We start from the raw sequence: 21290 nt of genomic DNA, 5'->3' as shown, positions 1-21290 counted from the left end.
TTATACAAATTACTTAGAGAATATTTGTTTTCAGTTTGAATCCGATTATTTAAAAGTACACACTTAAATGTTTATAAAGATATATGGCTCATAAATGTGTGACAAGTATTCACTGAGTTTTGTTTCAGTTTATAGACGTGCTCAAGAAAAAAAAGTTCACAGAGACGGAGAGGCAAAAAGCACACCCTGTTTATTTTCTTTATTTTACAAAAGCACAATGTTTTGTTTTGATTGTAAGTGGACACATACAAAAGGAGAAATATCACAGATTCTTTTTTCATATTTATTTTTCTGTATGACCATAAATGACGGAGTAATTTAAGTTTATTGTGCTACTATGTGAAGAAAATCCAGCAAAACGCGCCTGCGCTTGCCGACCTCAGAGGGTTAACATGAACTCTTAGTTAAATGTTCAAGTTGTTCAACTTTAACTTAACTATACACAGTCAAACGTCATTTCCAGTACCCCTTTTCTTGTTACAATATTGTGAATTCTAGCATCCACAAGTTTATGCACTCATACAGGCTCCATTCCACTGTGGGTTACACACACCTTCAAATATCTTGCAGACAATGCCCGATGTAGTGTTGTGATTTTTTTGTAGTTCCAGGCCATAGCATGGATTGTAAGCATATCCACACGTGCTGTTGAGAGTGAATGTTCAGTCAATGCCATGCAATAAGCAATAAAAAAATGACATTAGGAGAGAAATACTACAAATACTACAATCCCCTCCTTTCGACGTGTATTTAGTTGTTAAGGCACAGTGGGAGAGGTAGCTGTTCACCTATTCAACTTCCTCCCCCGCAGTTGACCCTGCTCCTTCTTGGTTTTTGCCACTCCATGTAATCTAGAAGTAAGAAGACATGTAAGGGATAATGTAATGTCCGCCGGTCATTATCGGATAATAAGTAACGACAGGGCAAATCGCACCCTGACGCGCAGCGGAGGGACTTATTTTTCAGTGATACAGTTAAACATAATAAACACTAAACATACCTTATTCTTAGTGGAATGTGCTGTAGCGTGTATGATGCTTAGGAAAGGCCTGATTGATGTTAGACCCTGGAGATCAGGAAGGATGTTTGCTGATTTGTGTAAATATGGCCAGTATTTACATATTACATCCATGGTGATAAATATTGGCTTTGAACTCATCAACTCATAGTGCAGATACATGGGGTAGGCAAAGATTTCACCTAGGGATATACAAATTGTATTAGACATGCAAATATCCTATTATTGTACATTCTAAAGAGTGCATCATAATGGGAAACTCAACCAAGCAGTGGTATAAGCTGAACTAATCCTGATAATTGAGATGCTTCGCGATATGATTATGGTATTTAGCTTTTGTCCAAAGCGACATACAAATGACAACAATACAAAGTTACATTTAACAGCAAACAATTTATTATAATCTCACCTCTGAACATATTAAGTGCTTTAAGGAGGAAACCATGTCGACACACTGCAACCTCCATGCCCTCTTTGTCCAACTTGACGGTCCTCCTAGAAGTCTCCTTCGCTGCTGTCCACGAGGAGCTCCCACATCTGCCTTGTCCAGGTATCTGTAATGTAAATGAAACACACTATAAACATACTGTACTATACACCTTGTATTTTGAAGTTGAGGGCAGTTTTTCACCAATGCAAAGAAAATTTAATTAACAAATAATTGTTAATCTGCCAGCGCTGTCAAAAGATCGTTTTTACACTTGATCTGCTGGAGTCTAGGTCTGCAGTGATTGGTTGCAAACAAAATGGGAAAATGCAAGTTTTCCGAGGGCTGGCTTGCCAATCCTAAATATAAAGCCTGGTTAGCCAAAGACTTAAAATTTACAAAGAAAGCAATTTGAAAAGAAGTCAAATAATTTGACATCTCCAACAAGGGGGAGGCGGCAATTGTAAGCCATATGCTAGGCCAAAAGCATCGTCGTCTCATCACAGCATCCACCACACAAAGTCTCACAACGTTTATGGCCTAGACCAAGGTGGGACCAAGACCGACCACATCAAGTCACGAAGCCCATAATGTACCGATTGATCAAAGGTGAGCATTTGAACTAGTCAGTCTAACGTTATCCTTTAATTAACTTACTACTTAACGTTAGCAGGAAGTCTAGAAAGCTGACAATCTAAAGCTAACGTCACCTTATCAATTCAGTAACGTTACCACACCAAGATAATTATGTGAATATAGTGTTGGTGAGAAGATAAAGGCCATTCTAGTGGGAATATGGAGTATTTGGAGCTGCAGCAGTAGTAACATCGGTCTGGGCAATTTATCACTCTTATCAGGTGCGTTCACAGAGTGCAATTGCATTTTCGCGTGACGTGGCGTGTGTTGTTTCTCTTTAACGCTACTGTTATATTTTATATTTTCTAGTGTATCAGTGTTATAAATTAAAGTTGTGTATTTCCATTTCGCAAAACTTCGATATTTACTAGAGTATCCAATCTGGGCCGTTGAATGAGCACGCGCATCCGCGTCACACAATCAAATAAGCAAAATATTGAGGGAGCACGCAATCATTAAGATTAGATTGTGGTCTTTCAAAACCATAAGACTTTATTATATTAACACAATTTAATATATTTTTTATATCCTTTAAATATCTTCATGTGTCCAAGATTTCCAAGATTAACAAAAGTCTTATTAGTTTAGAATGACATGAGGGTAAGTATGACATTGCTGTAGCCTACCTAACAGCCAATTAAGCATTGTCAATTGACTTTAGCTCTATTTTCTAATTTTCTGGTTAATTGTACATGAACATCCCTTCTGTTTCTGTAGGGGTTTACAGTTATTTAAATGTACAAAATACAAATATGAATAACATTGCACTGTTTTAGCATTGCAGTTTTAATAAAATGCTGTGCTTTGAACTTGACTGGGTTTGGTGTTAAATTGACTTGTACGAGCAACAGTAGCTACAATTTTTAAATTTACAAATTTAACATGATAGCCTACATAGAGGTTTTGACTCAGAGTGTAACATACTTGTCGGCGCCGATAGCATTGTGGGAAAGTGCGTCGCCATGTAGCGCTGTTGTGCTTCGGGAGACCCGAGTTCGAGACCTGGCTCATGGACTTTTCCCGATCCCGCCCCCCTCTCTCTCCCACCTTACTTCCTGTCTAGCTAATTTCCTATCCTAATAAAAGGCAAAAACGCCAATACTAAATCTTTAGAATGTAACATTAGCAGTTGAATTTTAAAACAATTTATCAGAACAAGTTAAATATGGTCAGAATCTGTAGGGAAGTCTGAAAATTTCAGTCTGGAAAAGTATGGAATTTTGAAATGAAAATTGTGTAGGAACCCTGTGTTTCGGAGAAACCGGTACAGCTTCCTGTTGCCATCCACAGAGATTGCCAGCATGTCTGGGGTGCAAGCGGGGCAGGTGAAAGGTGCACCGCAGGACAAGTTATCTTCCTCAAAAACACAATAGGAAAACTCCAGGAAGCTGCGCTGCAGAGTGTCCCCCCGCACACTGGTCCTGACTGAAAGATGCATTATATTAATTGTTACTTCGGAGATGTCTGCATATGTTAAACAATTCTATAATATGGTGAACACTTACCCGCCCACCACACTTTGTACGATGCTCCAGCAGCTTTGCAAAGGCCTGTCTGGATAGCGCCGGCGTGATGACTTTCAGTTCTCTTACAGTGCTGAAAAGTTTGAGGGAATACAACGTAGAAGAGCTGGTGGACACTGGCCAGTAACCACTGTTTACGAGGTCCATGAACTCTGGAGCCCACTGCTGCTGGCATGTTTGGCATGCAAACAGTGGCTGGTGCATGTCATAACGCCCTTGGGTTATAAGAAAACAAAACCATGGATACTTGACCTTTTAGAAACAATCAGCTGGCACACTTTAAGACACTTGGGATACATCTTGAGTAGAATCACACCAGCATAGTTCAAATAAGTATACTATTGTTGGATTATCATAATGACAAGATGTGTTCAGTCATTTTTGAGTACTGTTATTTTGATTGCAAAGCAAAGCCAAAAAAAGGGGGGAAAAAGCTGAGTATTGAAAAAAGATTAATGGTAATAGAAATATTACCATTGATGGAAATTAAAATGGCCGCTTTGCCAGGTGACACAGTTATGCTAGGGACTTCACAGGGACATTTTGGAGTTACTCTCACCATTGGCAAAATACAAGCTAGCAAAGGGAAGATAAACACAAAATTACAGGCCTGATAGCGCTCCGGCGCCACGCCAGATTTCCGGCGTACAGACGTGTCTGCGAAAAAAAAAAAAAAATCAGGTTCACGTTCGCGTGAGAGGCGCTTTGCTTTCACTAAACCACACCAGTAAGCCTACTTCAGCCAATCGGTAATAGGGTAGGCAGGGGCTGGTCTTGGGTTTTGGCCAATCAGATTGATTCAGCAGTCACTCCACGTGCGAATTTGTTGTGTGTTTCCCATACACTACGAATGTGTTTCCCACACTGGCAGCGCGAAACATAGCCAAAGTCATGGAGTGCAACTTTATGAAGCCAGGGGAAGACACCAAACCTGTCGATAAAGGTAGATCAAACTTGATGAAAAAATTATCGTGGCCTGATTTGAGGTAGCTCGCCAACAGGCCCTTCATATATCGCGTCTTTTGCGCGCTCAAATTCATTCAAATGTAGGCGCGCGGTAAGCGGTAATAAGCGCGCTCATAATTAAAGCGACGCGCTCGTTTATTCCATGTTTTTCGGCGGTGGAAATCCATTAGTCACTCAAACTTTTTTGTCGTTGTGGAGAGCGCAGACGCCACGGGAAAATCGGACCTAATTTTAATATTAATAATAAAAGATAAGTTAAAGTGCATTGTAAATGTTAGTAATTTTTTTAACTTGTACATGTTCGTATAACGTTGCAAGACACTTTTAAAATCTTGCTATCATTTTTAATGGTATTATTTTAATGTTTATGTAAACAAAAATTGCATATTGATGCTTATTTTATTTGTTATTTGCTGGTTTTCGACATAAAACTAGGTGAATTGATTTCATTGTGTAGTATTAGTACTTTTTGTACAGGATTCTGTGATAACGTCATAATTTTTGTCACTATAATCATGAAATGAAATGTTCATGCCATTTCATCTCTAGTTATGATCAACTGAAATCAACTAATTATGTGTGTTTTACAGTATAATATGCAAAGTACAATTTTCTATAAAAAAAAAATTATATCTGATTCTGTTCTTTTCTCTGACACGCGTTGTTGGTTGTGGAAGGTTACTAATGTGATTGCTTTATCTGTAAATTAAATAAATGCTTTCTCAATGACTGAATTCATTGAAATAAAATGAATTCTTTGATTTGAATATTTTTTTGGCAATGCGTCGTAGGTCTTAAAATTTCAATCTTTATGGTCTTAAAATGTCTTAAAATGGTCTTAAATTTGACTTACTGAAACCTGCTACTGTAATATAGGCTTGTATTGGGTTTGTTCATCTCATGTCTGAATGATGTCCATTTATATCCACAAAAGTCACAAGACTCTATCATTTAAGGGACTATTTATCAAAATGTTCTCCTAGGGGAGCACACCCCTGGATCCCGCTTGACAATTATGTTAATCAGGACATATATCTTGGCTTAGGGGCCCGCTTACCTCCCAGGGAAAAAAGTTCAGGCTCAGGATTTTTCACCCCTGAAATTAGCCTACTAGATTTATTAGACAAGAGTACAAAAGAGTTTTGCTTTTACTGACCTTCGTTGTGTGAGCTGTATCCTCCCTCCAGTCTCTTACAAAATATGTGGATGGGGGAATAGCTTTATAAAAGCCCTCAAGGACTGATGACTCCCTATCGTGGATTGGCCATCTCCTGTGATTTTTGGTATCGCAGGTTTCACAGAACCACTGATCTGGTAGACACTCTCTGCATCTAGGAATGAAATCAATGAACCAATTTAGTTATTGAATCAACTCTTTGAAACAGCCCTGATTCCACCATAAACATACAGTTTTTCTGAAACATGAGGACATCAATTAGTGATGCACTCTAAAAAACTACAAAGTTTGAAAGAACATTAATGAGATCTCACCTAACAACCGCAGGCTTGCTGCAATGGCTACAAAATGGTTGGCCAACATCCTGAGTTTGGATGAGGCATTTAAGGGCACATGCTTGGCCATAATGTAGCATGTGCACAACGCGCATACACTTTGCTTCTCTACTCTACACAGACGCAGGCAGCAGTTCTCATTTTTGCAAATTATACATAATCACAAGGAAAAATTTTCCACATTAGGGAAATCATTGAGGTGTCCATGAAGATTGTGAAGAATGCTGTACACAGAGTGTGTGATGATGACATTTCCTTTGCAAACGTCGTTGCTGGGGCAGCGCAGCTGAACAGGAAACCAGCCCTGCATGAGATGACGGAAGCTGAAATGCTCGAGCTTGTGCGGAAGATCAGTATCAGTGACTGCTGAATGTTTTGCCATTAGATTTGCTTTTTAGAGCTATGCTGCATGGTGATTAGAAAACTATTTTTAAAGGCAGAACCTGAGTTCAAAGGAACTCAAGACTATATAAGACGCAAACAAAGGAAGATTTATTGCTCTTCCTTGCAACCAACAACCTAGTACGCCAGCTTTTACTAGGCGCAAGAAGCATGCTATCTTTAGCTATTTTTTACATCTGTTAGTTAGTACTCATTTAAAATCTGTAACAAGTATCTTTTTCATTTGATTATTTTAATAAAGTTTGTTAAACATTTTTATAATCATTTGACTGGACCTTGGGATTTTTGAGTACCGTCTTCTTCTGCCTGGAACAGGAAATCCTTTGTGCAGGGGACGTGCACGTGGGGTGAGCATTCTTTTTGTTAAAAGAATTATTACCATGTGTGTTGATTTGATCATATAGCCTAGCCAAAGAGGCAGCGTGTAACAGAGTGATGTTATATTGCAAAAACGGTTCAAGGAGTACCTCAAAAGATAGACTTATAATACTTGTGATATATCTATTATTTATAGTAGAATATTAACATGTATAGACTGATCATCTAACTCCTTAAGGTCACGACTAAAGAATAGGCCCTTTAGTTACCGCGAGATTATTTCTATAAACTGTGAGGATGGTTTTAGAATAATTGGGAACGGTATTAATCGTGAACCATTACAAGATGTGGAAAAATAGGCATAAATCTAGCTTACACATTTACCCAAATTATTATACGCCTGTTTAACCGAAGCTAATTTGGGTGGGTTTCTCCCATCCCCATACAATGTCACTTCTCTGTCTTTTACGGCCCTGACGAGAACGTTGGTCTCCTCGGCTGTGGCTGTTCGGCTGTTTTAGATTTGCGTTGGGCGCAAGAGTCATTTATCCCACCGGTATATTAGCAACAGCGCCCAAAATCCGCCACAAAGTTACTTGCGTTTCGCTTTTGATACTTGCATTTCAGATCGTTAAAATATATCAGATCGCCTTTTCTTGCAAGAAAATAAACCTCATCAAAGATAACTGGAAATGTTTGTCTCTTATTCAGTGATAGAATTTTGTTTGCCACCGGGTGCAACAAAATGCAACAAAATCATGTATTAACAGATGTAAAACTGAATACATTCTTAGATTAATAAATACAAAAAAATAGTATCAATTTTAGGATCAATTTCATTCTTTCCTTGCTGTTACTGTATAATTAGATACCAAAATATACTGAAGATAAAAGGCTATATGTGTAAAAATCACTATTATTCAACACAAAACTTGTCAAGTTAATACATTTAATAACATGTATAAAAATGTAATTATTAACCTGATTTACAACTTTTTATGTACAAGAATGCCCTTAATTTTGGGATTTATGCCCTTATGATAAAGTGTACAATAACTTGTTTTATGGTACCATAATATGAGCTGTTGTTTCGTGGTGTGTACTTTGATCTTAACACCTTTAACCTTATTATTATTCTCAGGTTAGTCGAGTCTGACCTAAATTACAAGCCTTGTACTTACAATTTGGACAGAAGACTTCTCTGTGGTATGTTCTTATTCAAAGCCTTAAAAAACACTATAAATCAAAACTTAGGTAGACATTTTGTAATCAATTAAATTTATTTTTTATAATAATTTACTTTTAATAATAAACAAAAATGTAAAGGCAATTACATTTCATCAATAAAGCAAAAAGTACAATAATCACACTTCCAATCATAGGTGTAGTCAGCTCTGAGTTTCTCAGGGCTTGTCCACACTAATACGATTTAATTTGAAAAAGCATCTTTTTCTCTCCGTTTTGGCCTTCCATCCACACTGAGACAGTGTTTTTATTAATGAAAATGAAGCTCTCCAAAGTGGATACATTTGAAAATGCCATTTTTGTGTTGTAGTGCTTTGGAGTGTCAAAACGGAGGTATTTAAAAAATGATGATGTATGTTTAGTCATGTGACAGATATTGAACCCATAGACATTCATGTTCATACCGGTATTGTGCCTGTTATGTGCAATTCACTTTCACACTGTTGCTAAAATATGTTACTTTGCACACTCTTCATATCACAGTCCTGCTGTCACGGTGTGGTGCAGGCAGAAGAAGACGAAGAAGAGTCAAAAGTTCCAATGCAAACTTTTACTCACAATATAAATCAAACTGGTACATAGAAGACAGGCATAACACACATAATACGACATAGATCGGACAATGAACAAGGTAACACACAGGGCTTAAATACATGGGGAAACAGATCAGGGAAACAAGACACAGGAGGGAGGGAGGATGAAGAATAGGTGAAGGGAAGGCAGGAAGGATCAGGGCGGAGCAGATGGTGCAGGCGGCCAGGGTGAAGCAGGCGGCCATGGCAGAGACGAAGCCTACAGATGGAGTGTAGTCCCGAGGCGAGGGCAGGCCGATGAACGACAAAGGCAGAGCCGGGGGGACGAGGGAGCCTGCGGAGCTGGTGGACTGATGGGCCACGGTGGAGATGAGGGAGTTAGGAGCCAAGGTAGAGCTAATGGACAGGCGGGCCGAGGTGGAGTCCTGGTCGCGGAGACCGGGGATCCAATGACCATGATAGAGCTGCAGGCTGGCAGACCCACGGCAACCCCACCTCCCTGAAGGTGGCTAGAGGAGCTGACAGGCAGTGGCGGAAGAAGGATACAGACTCAGGCCACATCCACACGAAGCCAGAGCTTTTCTCTATCCAATGTTTTTTTTCCCCTTCAAAAGAAAATCCATAAACACGCTGTTGTCTCAAGAAATATCTGCGTACACACAAAACCACTGAAACCGACTCAAAACGATGTAGTATACATGCAAGACCAGTATGTGGCGCTGTAATTCTGCCACAGAAATACACTAAACACGGAGAAGACTTGGAGCATGCGCATAACCTTGTGCGCTGTATACGAACAACTCGACAGAAGATAGAAGAAGAAGAAGAAGATGGCGAATGCAACAACATCAAGAGCAAGAGTGGAGTCGTTCGTATGGACTGACGACGAAGTTGAACTTCTACTCAGAGTTACACTAGACTACAAGTCCACTAAACTCCAAGAAAACGTTGACTGGGAGTCGTGTCACTCCAAATATTCTGACATAATGGACGCATTTCATGCGCAGTATCCGAGGGATGCTAGCATGGTCTCAAAATCCCAAGTCACCGTAAAGTTAAAAAATGTACGCAGCAAATGCAGGCATGCGGTGGACACAGGGCGTCGAAGTGGCCAAGGATGGGTAGTGCTCATAATTTATGAGCTTTGCGAGGAGATCTGGGGTGGGTCGCCTGCTACACTCTCCATCGACACCGGCATCAAGACGGGTGACCTGGAAGAGACGTCTACATCGACAGTGGAGCTGTCTTCCGATTCTCCAAACTCCACTGAATCCCTCGACTGTCTTCCATCTGCGGTTGTAAAGCAGTGCCAGGATTTTCTCCAGGTAACGTTTGCTCCAGGCTTATGATCTCAAGCTTAGCGAGAGACATATGGTACAGTACAGTTTGATGTGGGCATAGTTAGGACAAATGCATGTTCTTTGTGTAGGTGTGTTGATTTAGTGCATTATTCATAATATAGCTTTGGTCTTAATTTGGGTAATAATTATGCGATTTTGCTCTGTTATATTCAAGGCAAAGTTGAACAGCCACAGAGGAGACAGGCTGAAGAGAAAGGTTCAGGCTGATCCGGCAGAGGAGGACCTAAAAATAAAGAGGAGGATGTTGGAGTTGATGGAGGACTCCGCTAGACGCAACGACAACATGCTGCAGATCAATACAAACATTGTGAACATAACCAGTACCATTCAGGAGAGTTTTTCCTTCATAAGGGAATTGTTGTTCCAACGCCAATTTACACCCCCACACAGCAGCAGTGGACAATTCCAAGGGCACACACCATCATTCATGCACACAACACCACACCCCACTACACCAGCCTTCCTGCACACACCTCGGCCCAATGAACCAGCAAACCAACCTGGACAATACCGCCCCGAACGCTACACACCTACACCATCATGTGTCACCTGTTGTATTACAAATTTATTAAATGTTTAATTTAGGTTCCACTACAATAGTATATAAACTGAGAAAGTTTAGTAGACTGATTTTAGCATTTGAGGTATAAATGATGATGTTTGAGTATCCAGCAAGAGATACCTGCCAGACGTGTTTTTTTCTATTGTAAGTTAAATGAGTTAAGACTCTCACCTTTTGTCTTTAATGGCTCTTGGAGCCTGAGCCCCAGCCCCAGTCGTTGAATAGTTGGACTGATTGGATTAGCCTCTATGCATTTGAATAGTTATGGTGATTGGATTAGGATTGGTAACACTCTGGAGTCTAGGGTGGGTTCCTAAACCTGTATACTTCATTTACATGCTTTGTTCAACCTCAATGTAAATCCATCCCCCTAAATGTATATAAATTGCAAGGCAACGTTCCTTAGACTAAACTAGTTGGGTGACTACAGCAACGCACAGCGAAGTCCTCAATAAAGAATAACTTCTGCTTTAATTGGACATGTATCACTGGAAATTTTATTCTCAGTACATTATCAGTTCATGCGTGTTCATATAATCCTTCAAAACACTGTTTATCTTAATTTCAGTGGAGATTAAATACCCCATGATGCTTCAGTTCAGTGTTGTTCAGTCCAAAGTCTGTTTAAAATTATTACACAAATGTCTTTTTTCCATCTGTAAGAAGTATAAGTATCATTTAGTTAAAGCTACACTGTGTGATATTTTCCCCCATCTAGCAGTGAAATTGTTTATGACTACCCAGTAAATATTAGTTTCTGTTCCTTTCGATTTCGAGGGCGTTTTAACTCCTACGGTGGCAGTATTATTCCAAGATTAACATGGCTTCCAGTTCGACCTCGTCCAATTGCGCCTTTAAAACTATCACCTGTGATTCGTTGCAGCACAGATTTATGTTACAAGGTAAACAATACTTTTTCACCATTGACGTAAGGGAAAAGTGACGCAAGTTATACTAAAGGTCGTTCTGGAGTTATGCACAACCATGCTATGGTTAGACAAGCAACTATAAAACTTCGAATTTACACAAATAGGCTGAATTACCTGTCGAGAAGAAAGCAGGCAACTTCGGCATCCGTTTTAAAATCTTTGCTCCTCATGAGCTCTTTCTATCTGGGAAAAGTTACTCCAGTATTGACTTGACTGATTTGCCTGTTGCGTTGACGTTTTAATTCTCTTTCACTTCCTTGGCGACTCTGCTACATGTCCTCGAGAATAGGCATGATCCTCCATCAGCAATCCTTCAAATCTGCCGGCAGTCGCAAGTAATCTCCCCCTCGCATTCGTCTCTGTCACTGAGTGTAAAGCGTGAAAGGCGAAGCTTGAATTTACAGGTATGTCCCTCTTTGGCTAATGTAGTTTCAAGATAGAGGGGCAACATGGCGACCGGCATTCGAACCCCTCACCCGTATGTACTTTCAATGGCAGATTATGTACTTACGAGAATACTTTATTACTTGAAAGAAGTAAATATACATTAATGAGCACATATATTTTTGAAAGAACTAAGTGTTTTTTTTGCTAAGAATCAACTAAAAAAATTACACAGTGTAGCTTTAACGTGACCATAATTGCAGGCAAAATATATATATTTTTTTCTAGTTCTGTGGTTCCCAATCTGAATAAATCCAGATCCAGAAATAAAGAACTATTTATTTGCTCAGTCATTCTGTGATGTGAATCGGTATGTGTGTGTTTAGGTCTGATCTGAAGCTTTTACTGCAGGCCTGTCAAAAAAAAGTCTGTGTTTTTTCTGCACGAGTCAAAAAATGCACTTTCATTATTGATTTACCACTATATACTTTATGGTGGTTTACACACCCTGACGGCACCTATGATAAAGCAAAACAAATAAAAAACAAACTTACCACACAACAAATTCAGACATTTCCGTGGAGAAGAGGTCAATCTACACATTATCAAAAGTGCCGATTCTCCCACCTTCCCATAACTTAGGATATTTTTGCATGTGAAGGAAAACCACACATATTATTATTAACTCGGTGTAAGGCTAAAAGCTCGTGCTGCTACTTTGAACCAATAATCAGAACAAAAAGCAGTTGACGGATGACGTGCATAATTCGGTTATTTATCTGACTCCAATATAATTAATCTCACTCCATTTAAGTTGTTGTTATTCGTCTTTTCATAACTGATATCTCCTCAGGTCAGGAAGCAGACAGACTGGCTAAACCGACCGTCTGCTAGCTGTCTCATGTCACTAAGGTCTCACATAAATCCCAACATATAGAGCCTCTTTCATCTAGATAGAATTAGAACTATGCAACCGTCTACTACAGTATCGCATCAGGCAGTGCAATTGTAGTCTCCCTGAAGAAAAAATTCCATTCATTCATTGCAATGAGAGAAAGAAATGTCTTAGCTTGTTAAATCATCTAAATTGACAACATGTATGTTAGACTCTATACCAACTAAGCTATTGAAAGAGATGCTTCCAGAGGTCACAGATCCTCTTCTCTTAATATCATTAATTCATCTTTTTCACTAGGATATGTAAAATAAAATATCTTGAGGATTTTCCTTGCCACCTTTCCCTTTGGCTGCTTGTGTTTAAAAAAAAAGAAAAGAAAATTCTCTTCTTTATATTTTCTTCTCTGTGTTGTGTAAAGCTGTGCAACAATGTGCATTTTAAAAGGGTGATGTACAAATAAATTGAAATTGAATTTCAATATAAAATGCTTTGGATTAAAGCGTCTACCAAATCTATAATGAAAAACCATTACAACCAAAGACTAAGTAATAATTAACAAAGGTAAAAACACATCTCACTTTATGGTACTGTAAAACAAGCCAACATCAACGTTATCATCAGAGCACAAAGTCACTTTCCCAACATCTAGGGCATTTTACATGAAAATATGTAAATAATTACATTTAACCAATTTTTACATGTAATTAAGTTGACGAGTTTTGTGCATTTATTCAGTTTTACATCTGTTGACACAGGATGTTGTTGCATGTGGAGGAAAAATAACATTTCAATGAATTTGGTTGAAGTTGAAATCTATCAGCAACTTTTGTGGCATGATATCAATCAACACAGAAATAACTGTCTTGTTCCTTAGTTTAAAAAATATTGTCAGGCACAATAAATGGGCCAAGCAGTAAACATTAAAATACACATTATTTTAAAGGTGCATTGCGCAAGTCTCTGAGTTTTTGCAGAACTATGCCCCCTCTGGCGGCAAGCGAAACTGCAACCAGAAGTGTGCACGCTCACGGACAAAAGTTTTCTTTTTTTTATCTTACGTGGAGTTTGCGTTGGTGTTTGAAATGAACTACAAGCCGGTCTCTTAGAATCCATCTTCTACGGAGAATGGCGGCGAATACACAAACCTGCCAGATATAGCCAGGTGAGCGTGCCGTGAACGCGCATGACGTCACGCCCAGTCTAAAATTCCGGCCCGAATCCCTCTTATTTATTTTACTTTACAGGATTATAGAGACAATCTCAGTGATCAGAGAAGGGCTCATTCAGCCTATCAGGCAATTGTTTAAGCATGTATGGGTTAGAAAACGGGTATTTTTAACATGAAAAGTTGCTTAATGCACCTTTAATAGTATAGACACTTATATATGTAAACATCACTTACTAATTTTGTCTGTGTAAATTGATATCCAATGTTTCCTCTTTTTATGTCATAACATAAAGCTGGTAAACCTGGTAACTGTAGTAGGATATGCACATGGATACCAGAGAGTCATGTGACCATCTATATCAGAGGTTAGCAATATATCAGAGGTCGGGATAATCACTGGCACGTGACAATAGCTAATGTATTTAATTTAAATAAAGTCACTCAAACTTGCATACGGATGTAAATCTTGAGGTAATCATTCCTCACAGTCACACAGCCTGTTTTATGAAGCCTGTCCAATAAATACTATTAAATTGTGAGATCCGACAATCTATTCATGCGACCGGAGGTTTCTGTGATTTTCCCTTTGTGTGCTATAAGGATGCTGACTGCTGATCTGTATATATATATATTTATTAAAAAAAAATTAAAGAGAGAGAGATGAATCAAAGGCTCACTGGCACGTGACAATAGCTAAAGTATTTAATTTAAATAAAGTCACTAATAAGGATGCTGACTGCTGATCTATATATATATATATATATATATATATTTATTTTATTTATTTTTTTTTATTAAAAAAAAATGTAAAGAGAGAGAGATGAATCAAAGTGATTAGCATGGTAATTGGTCTTGGCAGAATTGATCTGCTACGCTGTTGCTGCTTTTATTGCTGCGGCAGAGCAAGTACAGGACTTGATACTGCCAATACATACACAACACGCTGCTGTGAGAATGTAAGCATGCTGCTGCTGTACAATATAGCGTACATGAATTACCCGTAGCTGATCTATACAGATGGAGCTGGGGAAGGTGGAGGGTTTCTGAAGCACACTGCACCTCTAAGGCAAATGCTACCCAAGTATTTGAAGGTTGAGCAGCGAGCTCAATGGCTACTGATACGGCAGGAACCAATCAGTTGCTTCCTATAGATAATGTGATTATGAACAGGTGAGTAAAAGGACCTATTAGCCTGCACCATCTAGAGTTTCATGCCAGAACATTGTATATATATTTCTGTTGTGATCAACATCGTGCCACAAAATGTTCTGACTAGATAAACATCTACTGAACCCGGAACATCCCTTTGATTTGATTAACAATTAACTTGAACTACTTATTTTTCTGGAGCAAATGTAAATCATGTACAAAAGACAGTGAATCAGGACACTATATAAGGAACATGAGAGGCTGTGAGGATGACAGAGCAAGAGCTGGAAACAAACATCAGTGAAGAATGAAGGGTTTAGTATGTTTACTGCTGCTGTTGGAAACCTTTGTGTGTGTCGTACAGCATCAGGTAGATGGAGGACTCAATGAGAATGAGATCAGTCAACAGCTCAGATCTGAGGACGGAAGAGAGAATCCACCTCAAACAGACACTTTGAGAAATGAAGCTTCAACTGAAAGCCAACAAAACTACCATCTGTTCTTCACTGACATCCATGCAGCGCTGAGAGAACTGACCGCCACCGTTACAGAGCAGAAAGCAAACATCAGAGAACTGACCGCCACCGTTACAGAGCAGAAAACCATCAACAGAGAACTGACCGCCAACATCAGAGCTTTAGAGACGAGACTGAGGGAAGAGATGAACAAGAAAAATGATGGTACCTCACCAAAACATTCACTCTTGCACATTGCATAGTATAAATGTTAGTGTAAGTGTATAATGTGTGAATGTCATTAAACAATCTATATTCCTTCACAGAAATGTCTAATCTTACTCTGAGTCAAGTGGAGGAGTTGAGAAAGGAAAATAGAGGTGAAACTGTGCCTGCATGATATTCAGTGTACATTCTCAGTGTAATACAGTAATATATCACAATATTGGTTATGTTTTTCAATATCAGACAGAGAAATAGCTTTTTCAGCTTCACTGATGCAATCTGGCAGTGGATATATTGGTCCTTTTACCTCTGAAATCACACTAACCTACAGGAAAGTCTTCACAAACATAGGGAACGCCTACAACCCAGTTACAGGTAATGATCAATGAAATGAGTCATAAAACTCAGTTTATAGTAATGAAAACTCTTCTGCTCCATTCAGACCTCTCTGCAGTCTCAATGTGTATAAGAGAATTAGGGGCCGTTTACACGACACCGGTTTCAACAAAAAACTGAAAACTTTGTAAGCGTTTTGGCCGTTCATTAACACGACAACTGCATTTTGGGGACCTGAAAACGCAAACTTTGAAAAAGTTATTTATAAACACTTTTAAAGTGCAATTTTTTGGAAACGATACCGTTATCGTCTCAGTGTAAACTACAAAAACGTGAATTTGTGAAAATGGTGATGTCATGCACATTCTAATTACATATAGTCTATATTACTATATCCGTTGTGTTTCTTTACAAAGAGACATCGCCAACTACTGGCCTGGCAGCAGAATACAGCGTTTTAAAGCTTTTCCACGGATCTGTGTGACCGGGGATCGCTTTTACAACATTGTTGTTGGTACGCGAAAAACACAAAGAAAAAAACTTTTTTTAAAAAACTGTTTTTAGGACATTGTTGTCGTGTAAACGTAGCCTGAAATGATCTGCCATCTTTCAAGCTTTTACACAGTGTGTTTGGTGATTAAACAAACACAGGAAACATCTGATTCTGTATCTCTTGTTATTTGATTTAGGTGTTTTCACAGCCCCGCTGAAAGGAGCGTACATGTTCAGAATCTCTGTATTTGGTCATGGCCCAACTCCATCAGGTGCAGCCATTTATAAGAATGGAGAGCGTCTGGTTTTGGCATATGCTCATCAGCCTCAGAGAGAGTTAAACTCCTCGAATGGAGTTGTGTTGATCCTGGAGGTTGGAGATGTTGTCTATGTGAGACTTAGGTCTGGCACGAGGATATTTGATAACGAGAATATCCACAGCACTTTCAGTGGTTTCTTACTGTTTCCCTTAAGAGAACAGGAGCTTTGCAGAATGTGATTCCAATAATTCTGAACCTTCAGCGTATGATTTAAAATGAAGATCATGAAGAATCATTAAAATATGAAAGTGTATTAATGAGGACTAATGTGTGTGTGTGTTTGAAATTTGCATTACAATAACATAATAACAAAATAACATTACGAATAACTTTGTCAAAATTTACCTCTTCAAATTTTCATTTTATGCATCATATTTTGCAATATCACATTATGATTGCAATGACACTTGAAAATTATGTATAAATGGGAGGCCTGAAATAAGAATTTTCTATAGAGTTTATTTCAAATATCTATATCTACAACAAAATGTGTGTGTGTGCAAGAATGTTTAACATGGAGTTAACATGGAAAATGTGCCTTGCTTTAGTGGAGAAAAACTGACACTTATAAAACAGATATAACAGTTTTCCTCTGCTGGTTATAATAGTCTTTTTTTCTTACTACTCACTAATGTGTTTCTATAATTCATTTTTAGACTTTCTAAAATCACTATTATAACATTTACAGTCATATTTTATCAAAATCCCTCCCTTCATATCTATTGAAAAATTAGTTTTGACAATTGTGCTACATTATGAGTAATGTGAAACCTGAAAATGGTGTTTTACTCAGGACACTTGCAGTAAAAAAAATGTTTTACCTGTCATATATTTCAAATATCTGTATCTAAAACAAAATGTGTGCGTGTGTGTGTGTTACAAACTGCTCCGAAACACAAAGGTTGAGATCCAAATGCAGCTTTATTTTGAGTAATCCAGAATCATAGTCTAAACACAGGCAAAAGGTCAAGCACAGAAGGCAGTCCAAACAAACAAACAAGGGTCAAAGGCAAAAAAGGGAATCCTAGAAACAGACAAAAATCCAAGAGACAATGAAACCAGGGGGAATGCTCAAAGATGCAGTGTAAAAAGCTTTTAAAAAAAAAAAAAAAAAAAAAACACCCCGGTGAATGAAAGAGTGAACCAGGCTTATATATACAGAGTTAACAAGGCTATGAGGAACAGCTGATGACAATCATGGTTGATTAGTCCGGGCAGTGAGTTATGGGTAATGTAGTCTGAGATGGTGTGGCAATAGTCCGGGGTGGAGTGCCCTCTGGTAGCTATCAAGGGCACTCCAACTGTTAATCGTGATAGTGTGTAAGCATGCTTAGTCTATATTAAATATTATTGTTTAACCATTTAGGCGCCAGAGGTATTTTTCTAAAACGTTCGATTTTGACATCTTAATTTAAAAAGGCTATATCTTAAAAGTGATAAAAGATAAAGACTTTCTGCAAATGAAAGAAATATTAAGGATGACCCAAAGTTCATGTAGGGATTACATTTTCACATCTACTTTGCATATTATGACGTCATATGGTGGCGGCCATCTTGGATTATAGAATTTTCATGAAAAAGTCACGTTTAAATGATAAAATGCAGCACTTCTTTCCCCCCCAAATGTCCCTCACCTTCTGTATGCTATATTGCACAATACTGAATGCTCAGGTAAATAGTAAGTAGTAAACAACTGTGTAAATCATTACTAATAAATGGTAGAAACAAACCGAATGCATGTAGCGGTTGGCCTTTTGCTGTAGAGATTTTCCATTTACTACATACGGTAGGCACTCTGATTCCATGTATGGGGCACATATATATATATATATATAATTTATTTGACACACAAAGCCAGCATTCCCATCAGCTTGCGATAGACTATGCATAATAGCCCCTCTGCCCCGTGTCACACCGCCTCTGCTCCTGCTACGAGCAGCACGGGCGCAGCCAGATCTGCCTCGCGCGCGCGCCGAGTGTGCACAGCTCAGACTACTGTCATTGTCATTGCGACTCCCCACACTGCCTCCACGTTGCCTCCTAACTGTCCTATGAATACTTCGACTTTGTCTAACATACCCAGTGGCATTAGACAAAGTCTCCACCACAATACTGTCGCCGCGATTGCGGAGAGGGACACGGTCGGAAGACAAAGCTGGCTAGTGCGGTAAAAATCTCCCGCCTCATTCCCCACAACACTAACACGCCTGCTAACTTCGCGATGAACACTCCAACCACGGGAAACATTGTTCCCACCACGGACATTGGGCAAAGGACAATCTACATTGGTCAAAGGATTCACCGTTTGTGCTTGGTGTAGGGCTATACTTTCACTTTCAGAATCACCGTCATCTTCTGAAGGCAGATATTCCCCTTCAGAATCAGGGTCCGCGAATAGAAGACCCAACACTTCATTGCGGGTTTATTGATGCCATTAGATAATAATAATAATAATCTAATGCAAATACTCGGTGACGTTGACTATATTGCTCTGATAAAATGGCTCACTCGCACACTAGCTCCGCTTTTGTTTGCACTGATTCAATGCGCTCTAGCTCGAAGATTTTGTATAGAAGCATGACTTTTTTTTGAATCAGGGATGAAGTATGACATGTATGCAATCTAGTGGAGGGGAGGTCGAACGAAATTTGACACCCTATTTGACAAAATCGGCCGTTTTATTCAGTGCCGCATCTTGTCGAGTAAACTCGACCGTGGTGCCTAGAGGGTTAAGCCTTTCATTCTTTTGTGAATGTGTTTTAGCATACAGTGCTATGCATAAGTTTAGACACCCATGCTAAAGTTGACTAAAAAGAGGAATAAAAAATCATCTTTTGGAAATTGAACTTAATGCCTTAATGTAAAAAATTAGGAAAAATCCAACCTTTAAGGACACCAATTTTCTTTGTGAATGAATAATGTATCGTAAATAAATAAATGTTCTTCCTTAAAATACAGGGTGCATAAGTTTGGACACCCCTATGTTAAATTCCCATAGAGGCAGGCAGATTTTTATTTTTAAGTTTTTTTTTTAGTTTTTTTTTTAGGATACTATGCATCCTGATAAAGTTCCCTTGGCCTTTGGAATTAAAATAGCCCCACATCATCACATAGCCTTCACCATACCTAGAGATTGGCATGGGGTACTTTCCATAAGATCATCTCTCAATGCAAATCAAACTAGCTATTAGGCTAACTGAAATAAAACCATGCCAATCTTTTCTCGGCACTCCAAGCACTTTACATAGAAGGGGGAATCTCCTCAACCACCACCAATGTGCAGCTCCACCTGGATGAGTCTAGGCCTAGCCTATGATGTTGTGTCACACCATATGAGGTTTCATGTACTTAGCATGACATTAAGCAATGGGTGCTTGACATGACATGGCCTTTTTTTTTTTGGTCCAGTGTGTCAAAGTTAAGTAAATTATAGAAACATATGTCAAATACTGTGGTGATATTGTTCAGAAAATGCTTTTTTATATGAACATACAAAGCATTCATGGGTTTAATCTTCCATTTTATTTTATTTTTTTACAATTTTCAGCCAAACCAGAAAAAGCTCATTTGGCGTGACTGTCCCAAGCACATTTCACAAATTTTTATTTTAAATAAATGTATTCAATCTGTTTATTCAATCATATATTGATAACCCAGATGTCTACTTGTGAGTCTGCTTGACTAAAAGTTCAGGCATAATATTTTGAAGCCACCCTTAACTAAAACATTTTGTCTCAAAAATGGATATCATATGGTGTGACGCCATATTCCTTTTTTTTTTAAACGGGCAATTGTTTGGAGACCTTTGGGGGCTACAATGGAATGCTAGGAGCTTGATGGCCAATGGACAGGAGTTCAAAAAGTACATTGATGATCTTCCCAATAAACCAGACATTATTTGTGTACAGGAAACTTGGTTGAGACCAAATTTAGAATTTAGGTTAGATGGATATGCCTCTGTAAGGTGTGATAGGGGGGATGGAGTAGGGGGAGGATGTGCTACATTTATAGGAAAGGATATTTCATTCAGAGAAGTGAGTATAGGGGGGAAAGAACAAGAATATGTTAGTGTAGCGATATGGACAAATGAGGGAGAGTGTGTAATTATAAATTATTATAATCCTTGTAGGAAATTAGAGTTGGGGCAGATAACACAAATAGTAGGGTTGGATGGTAGCAAGGTGGTGGTATGTGGTGACTTTAACGCACATAGTACGTTATGGGGAGGAGTAAGAACAGATGCAAATGTTGAGGTTATAGAAGAATTGCTAGAAGAGAGAAACATGGTATGTTTAAATGATGGGAGAGGGACTAGAATGGATGTGCATACAGGGAACACCTCAGCATTAGATTTAACTTTAGTCTCCAGGAATTTAGCGGGAATATGTGAGTGGGATCTATCTGAAGAATCATCGGTAGGTAGTGATCATT

General features: G+C 38.7%; 5 protein-coding genes across 7 annotated transcripts in view; 4 read left to right on the top strand and 1 right to left on the bottom strand.

Moving 5' to 3' along the window:
- The window catches only part of LOC307157378 (uncharacterized protein), a 670360-nt gene that overhangs the window by 282195 nt on the left and 366875 nt on the right, over positions 1-21290 (top strand). The gene's annotated exons all lie outside the window — the stretch shown is intronic.
- The window catches only part of LOC307157382 (uncharacterized protein), a 388998-nt gene that overhangs the window by 365655 nt on the left and 2053 nt on the right, over positions 1-21290 (top strand). The gene's annotated exons all lie outside the window — the stretch shown is intronic.
- On the bottom strand, positions 164-6387 carry LOC307157417 (uncharacterized protein). Of its 2 annotated transcripts, none has more exons than XM_079869351.1 (8): positions 6062-6192; positions 5727-5901; positions 3587-3819; positions 3326-3506; positions 1428-1572; positions 1001-1200; positions 789-851; positions 164-645 (listed from the first exon to the last, which is right to left on the bottom strand). In XM_079869351.1, exons 3-6 carry the CDS (start codon positions 3786-3788, stop codon positions 1159-1161), a joined length of 570 nt encoding a protein of 189 aa, XP_079725477.1. In that variant the 5' UTR covers positions 3789-3819; positions 5727-5901; positions 6062-6192; the 3' UTR covers positions 164-645; positions 789-851; positions 1001-1158. The 2 variants fall into 2 exon arrangements, with proteins under 2 accessions (XP_079725477.1, XP_079725478.1); XM_079869352.1 differs by having other exon boundaries at positions 172-645; positions 3587-4261; positions 6062-6387.
- On the top strand, positions 6389-13069 carry LOC307157396 (uncharacterized protein). 2 transcript variants are annotated; one of them, XM_079869320.1, is made up of 4 exons: positions 6389-6831; positions 7944-8008; positions 8531-9905; positions 10096-13069. In XM_079869320.1, the coding sequence occupies exons 3-4, from the start codon at positions 9411-9413 to the stop codon at positions 10519-10521; spliced, it is 921 nt and encodes a 306-aa protein (XP_079725446.1). In that variant the 5' UTR covers positions 6389-6831; positions 7944-8008; positions 8531-9410; the 3' UTR covers positions 10522-13069. The 2 variants fall into 2 exon arrangements, with proteins under 2 accessions (XP_079725446.1, XP_079725447.1); XM_079869321.1 differs by lacking the exon at positions 7944-8008 and having other exon boundaries at positions 6395-6831.
- LOC307157403 (uncharacterized protein) lies at positions 15303-17684 on the top strand. The gene is made up of 4 exons (XM_079869334.1): positions 15303-15711; positions 15813-15866; positions 15955-16086; positions 16737-17684. Exons 1-4 carry the CDS (start codon positions 15339-15341, stop codon positions 17036-17038), a joined length of 861 nt encoding a protein of 286 aa, XP_079725460.1. The 5' UTR covers positions 15303-15338; the 3' UTR covers positions 17039-17684.

Source organism: Squalius cephalus (genome assembly GCF_949319135.1).
Source record: "Squalius cephalus genome assembly, chromosome: 4".
Taxonomy (NCBI): Eukaryota; Metazoa; Chordata; class Actinopteri; order Cypriniformes; family Leuciscidae; genus Squalius; species Squalius cephalus.
Note: the sequence above shows the minus strand (reverse complement) of the source record. Positions and strands in the feature narration are given on the sequence as shown.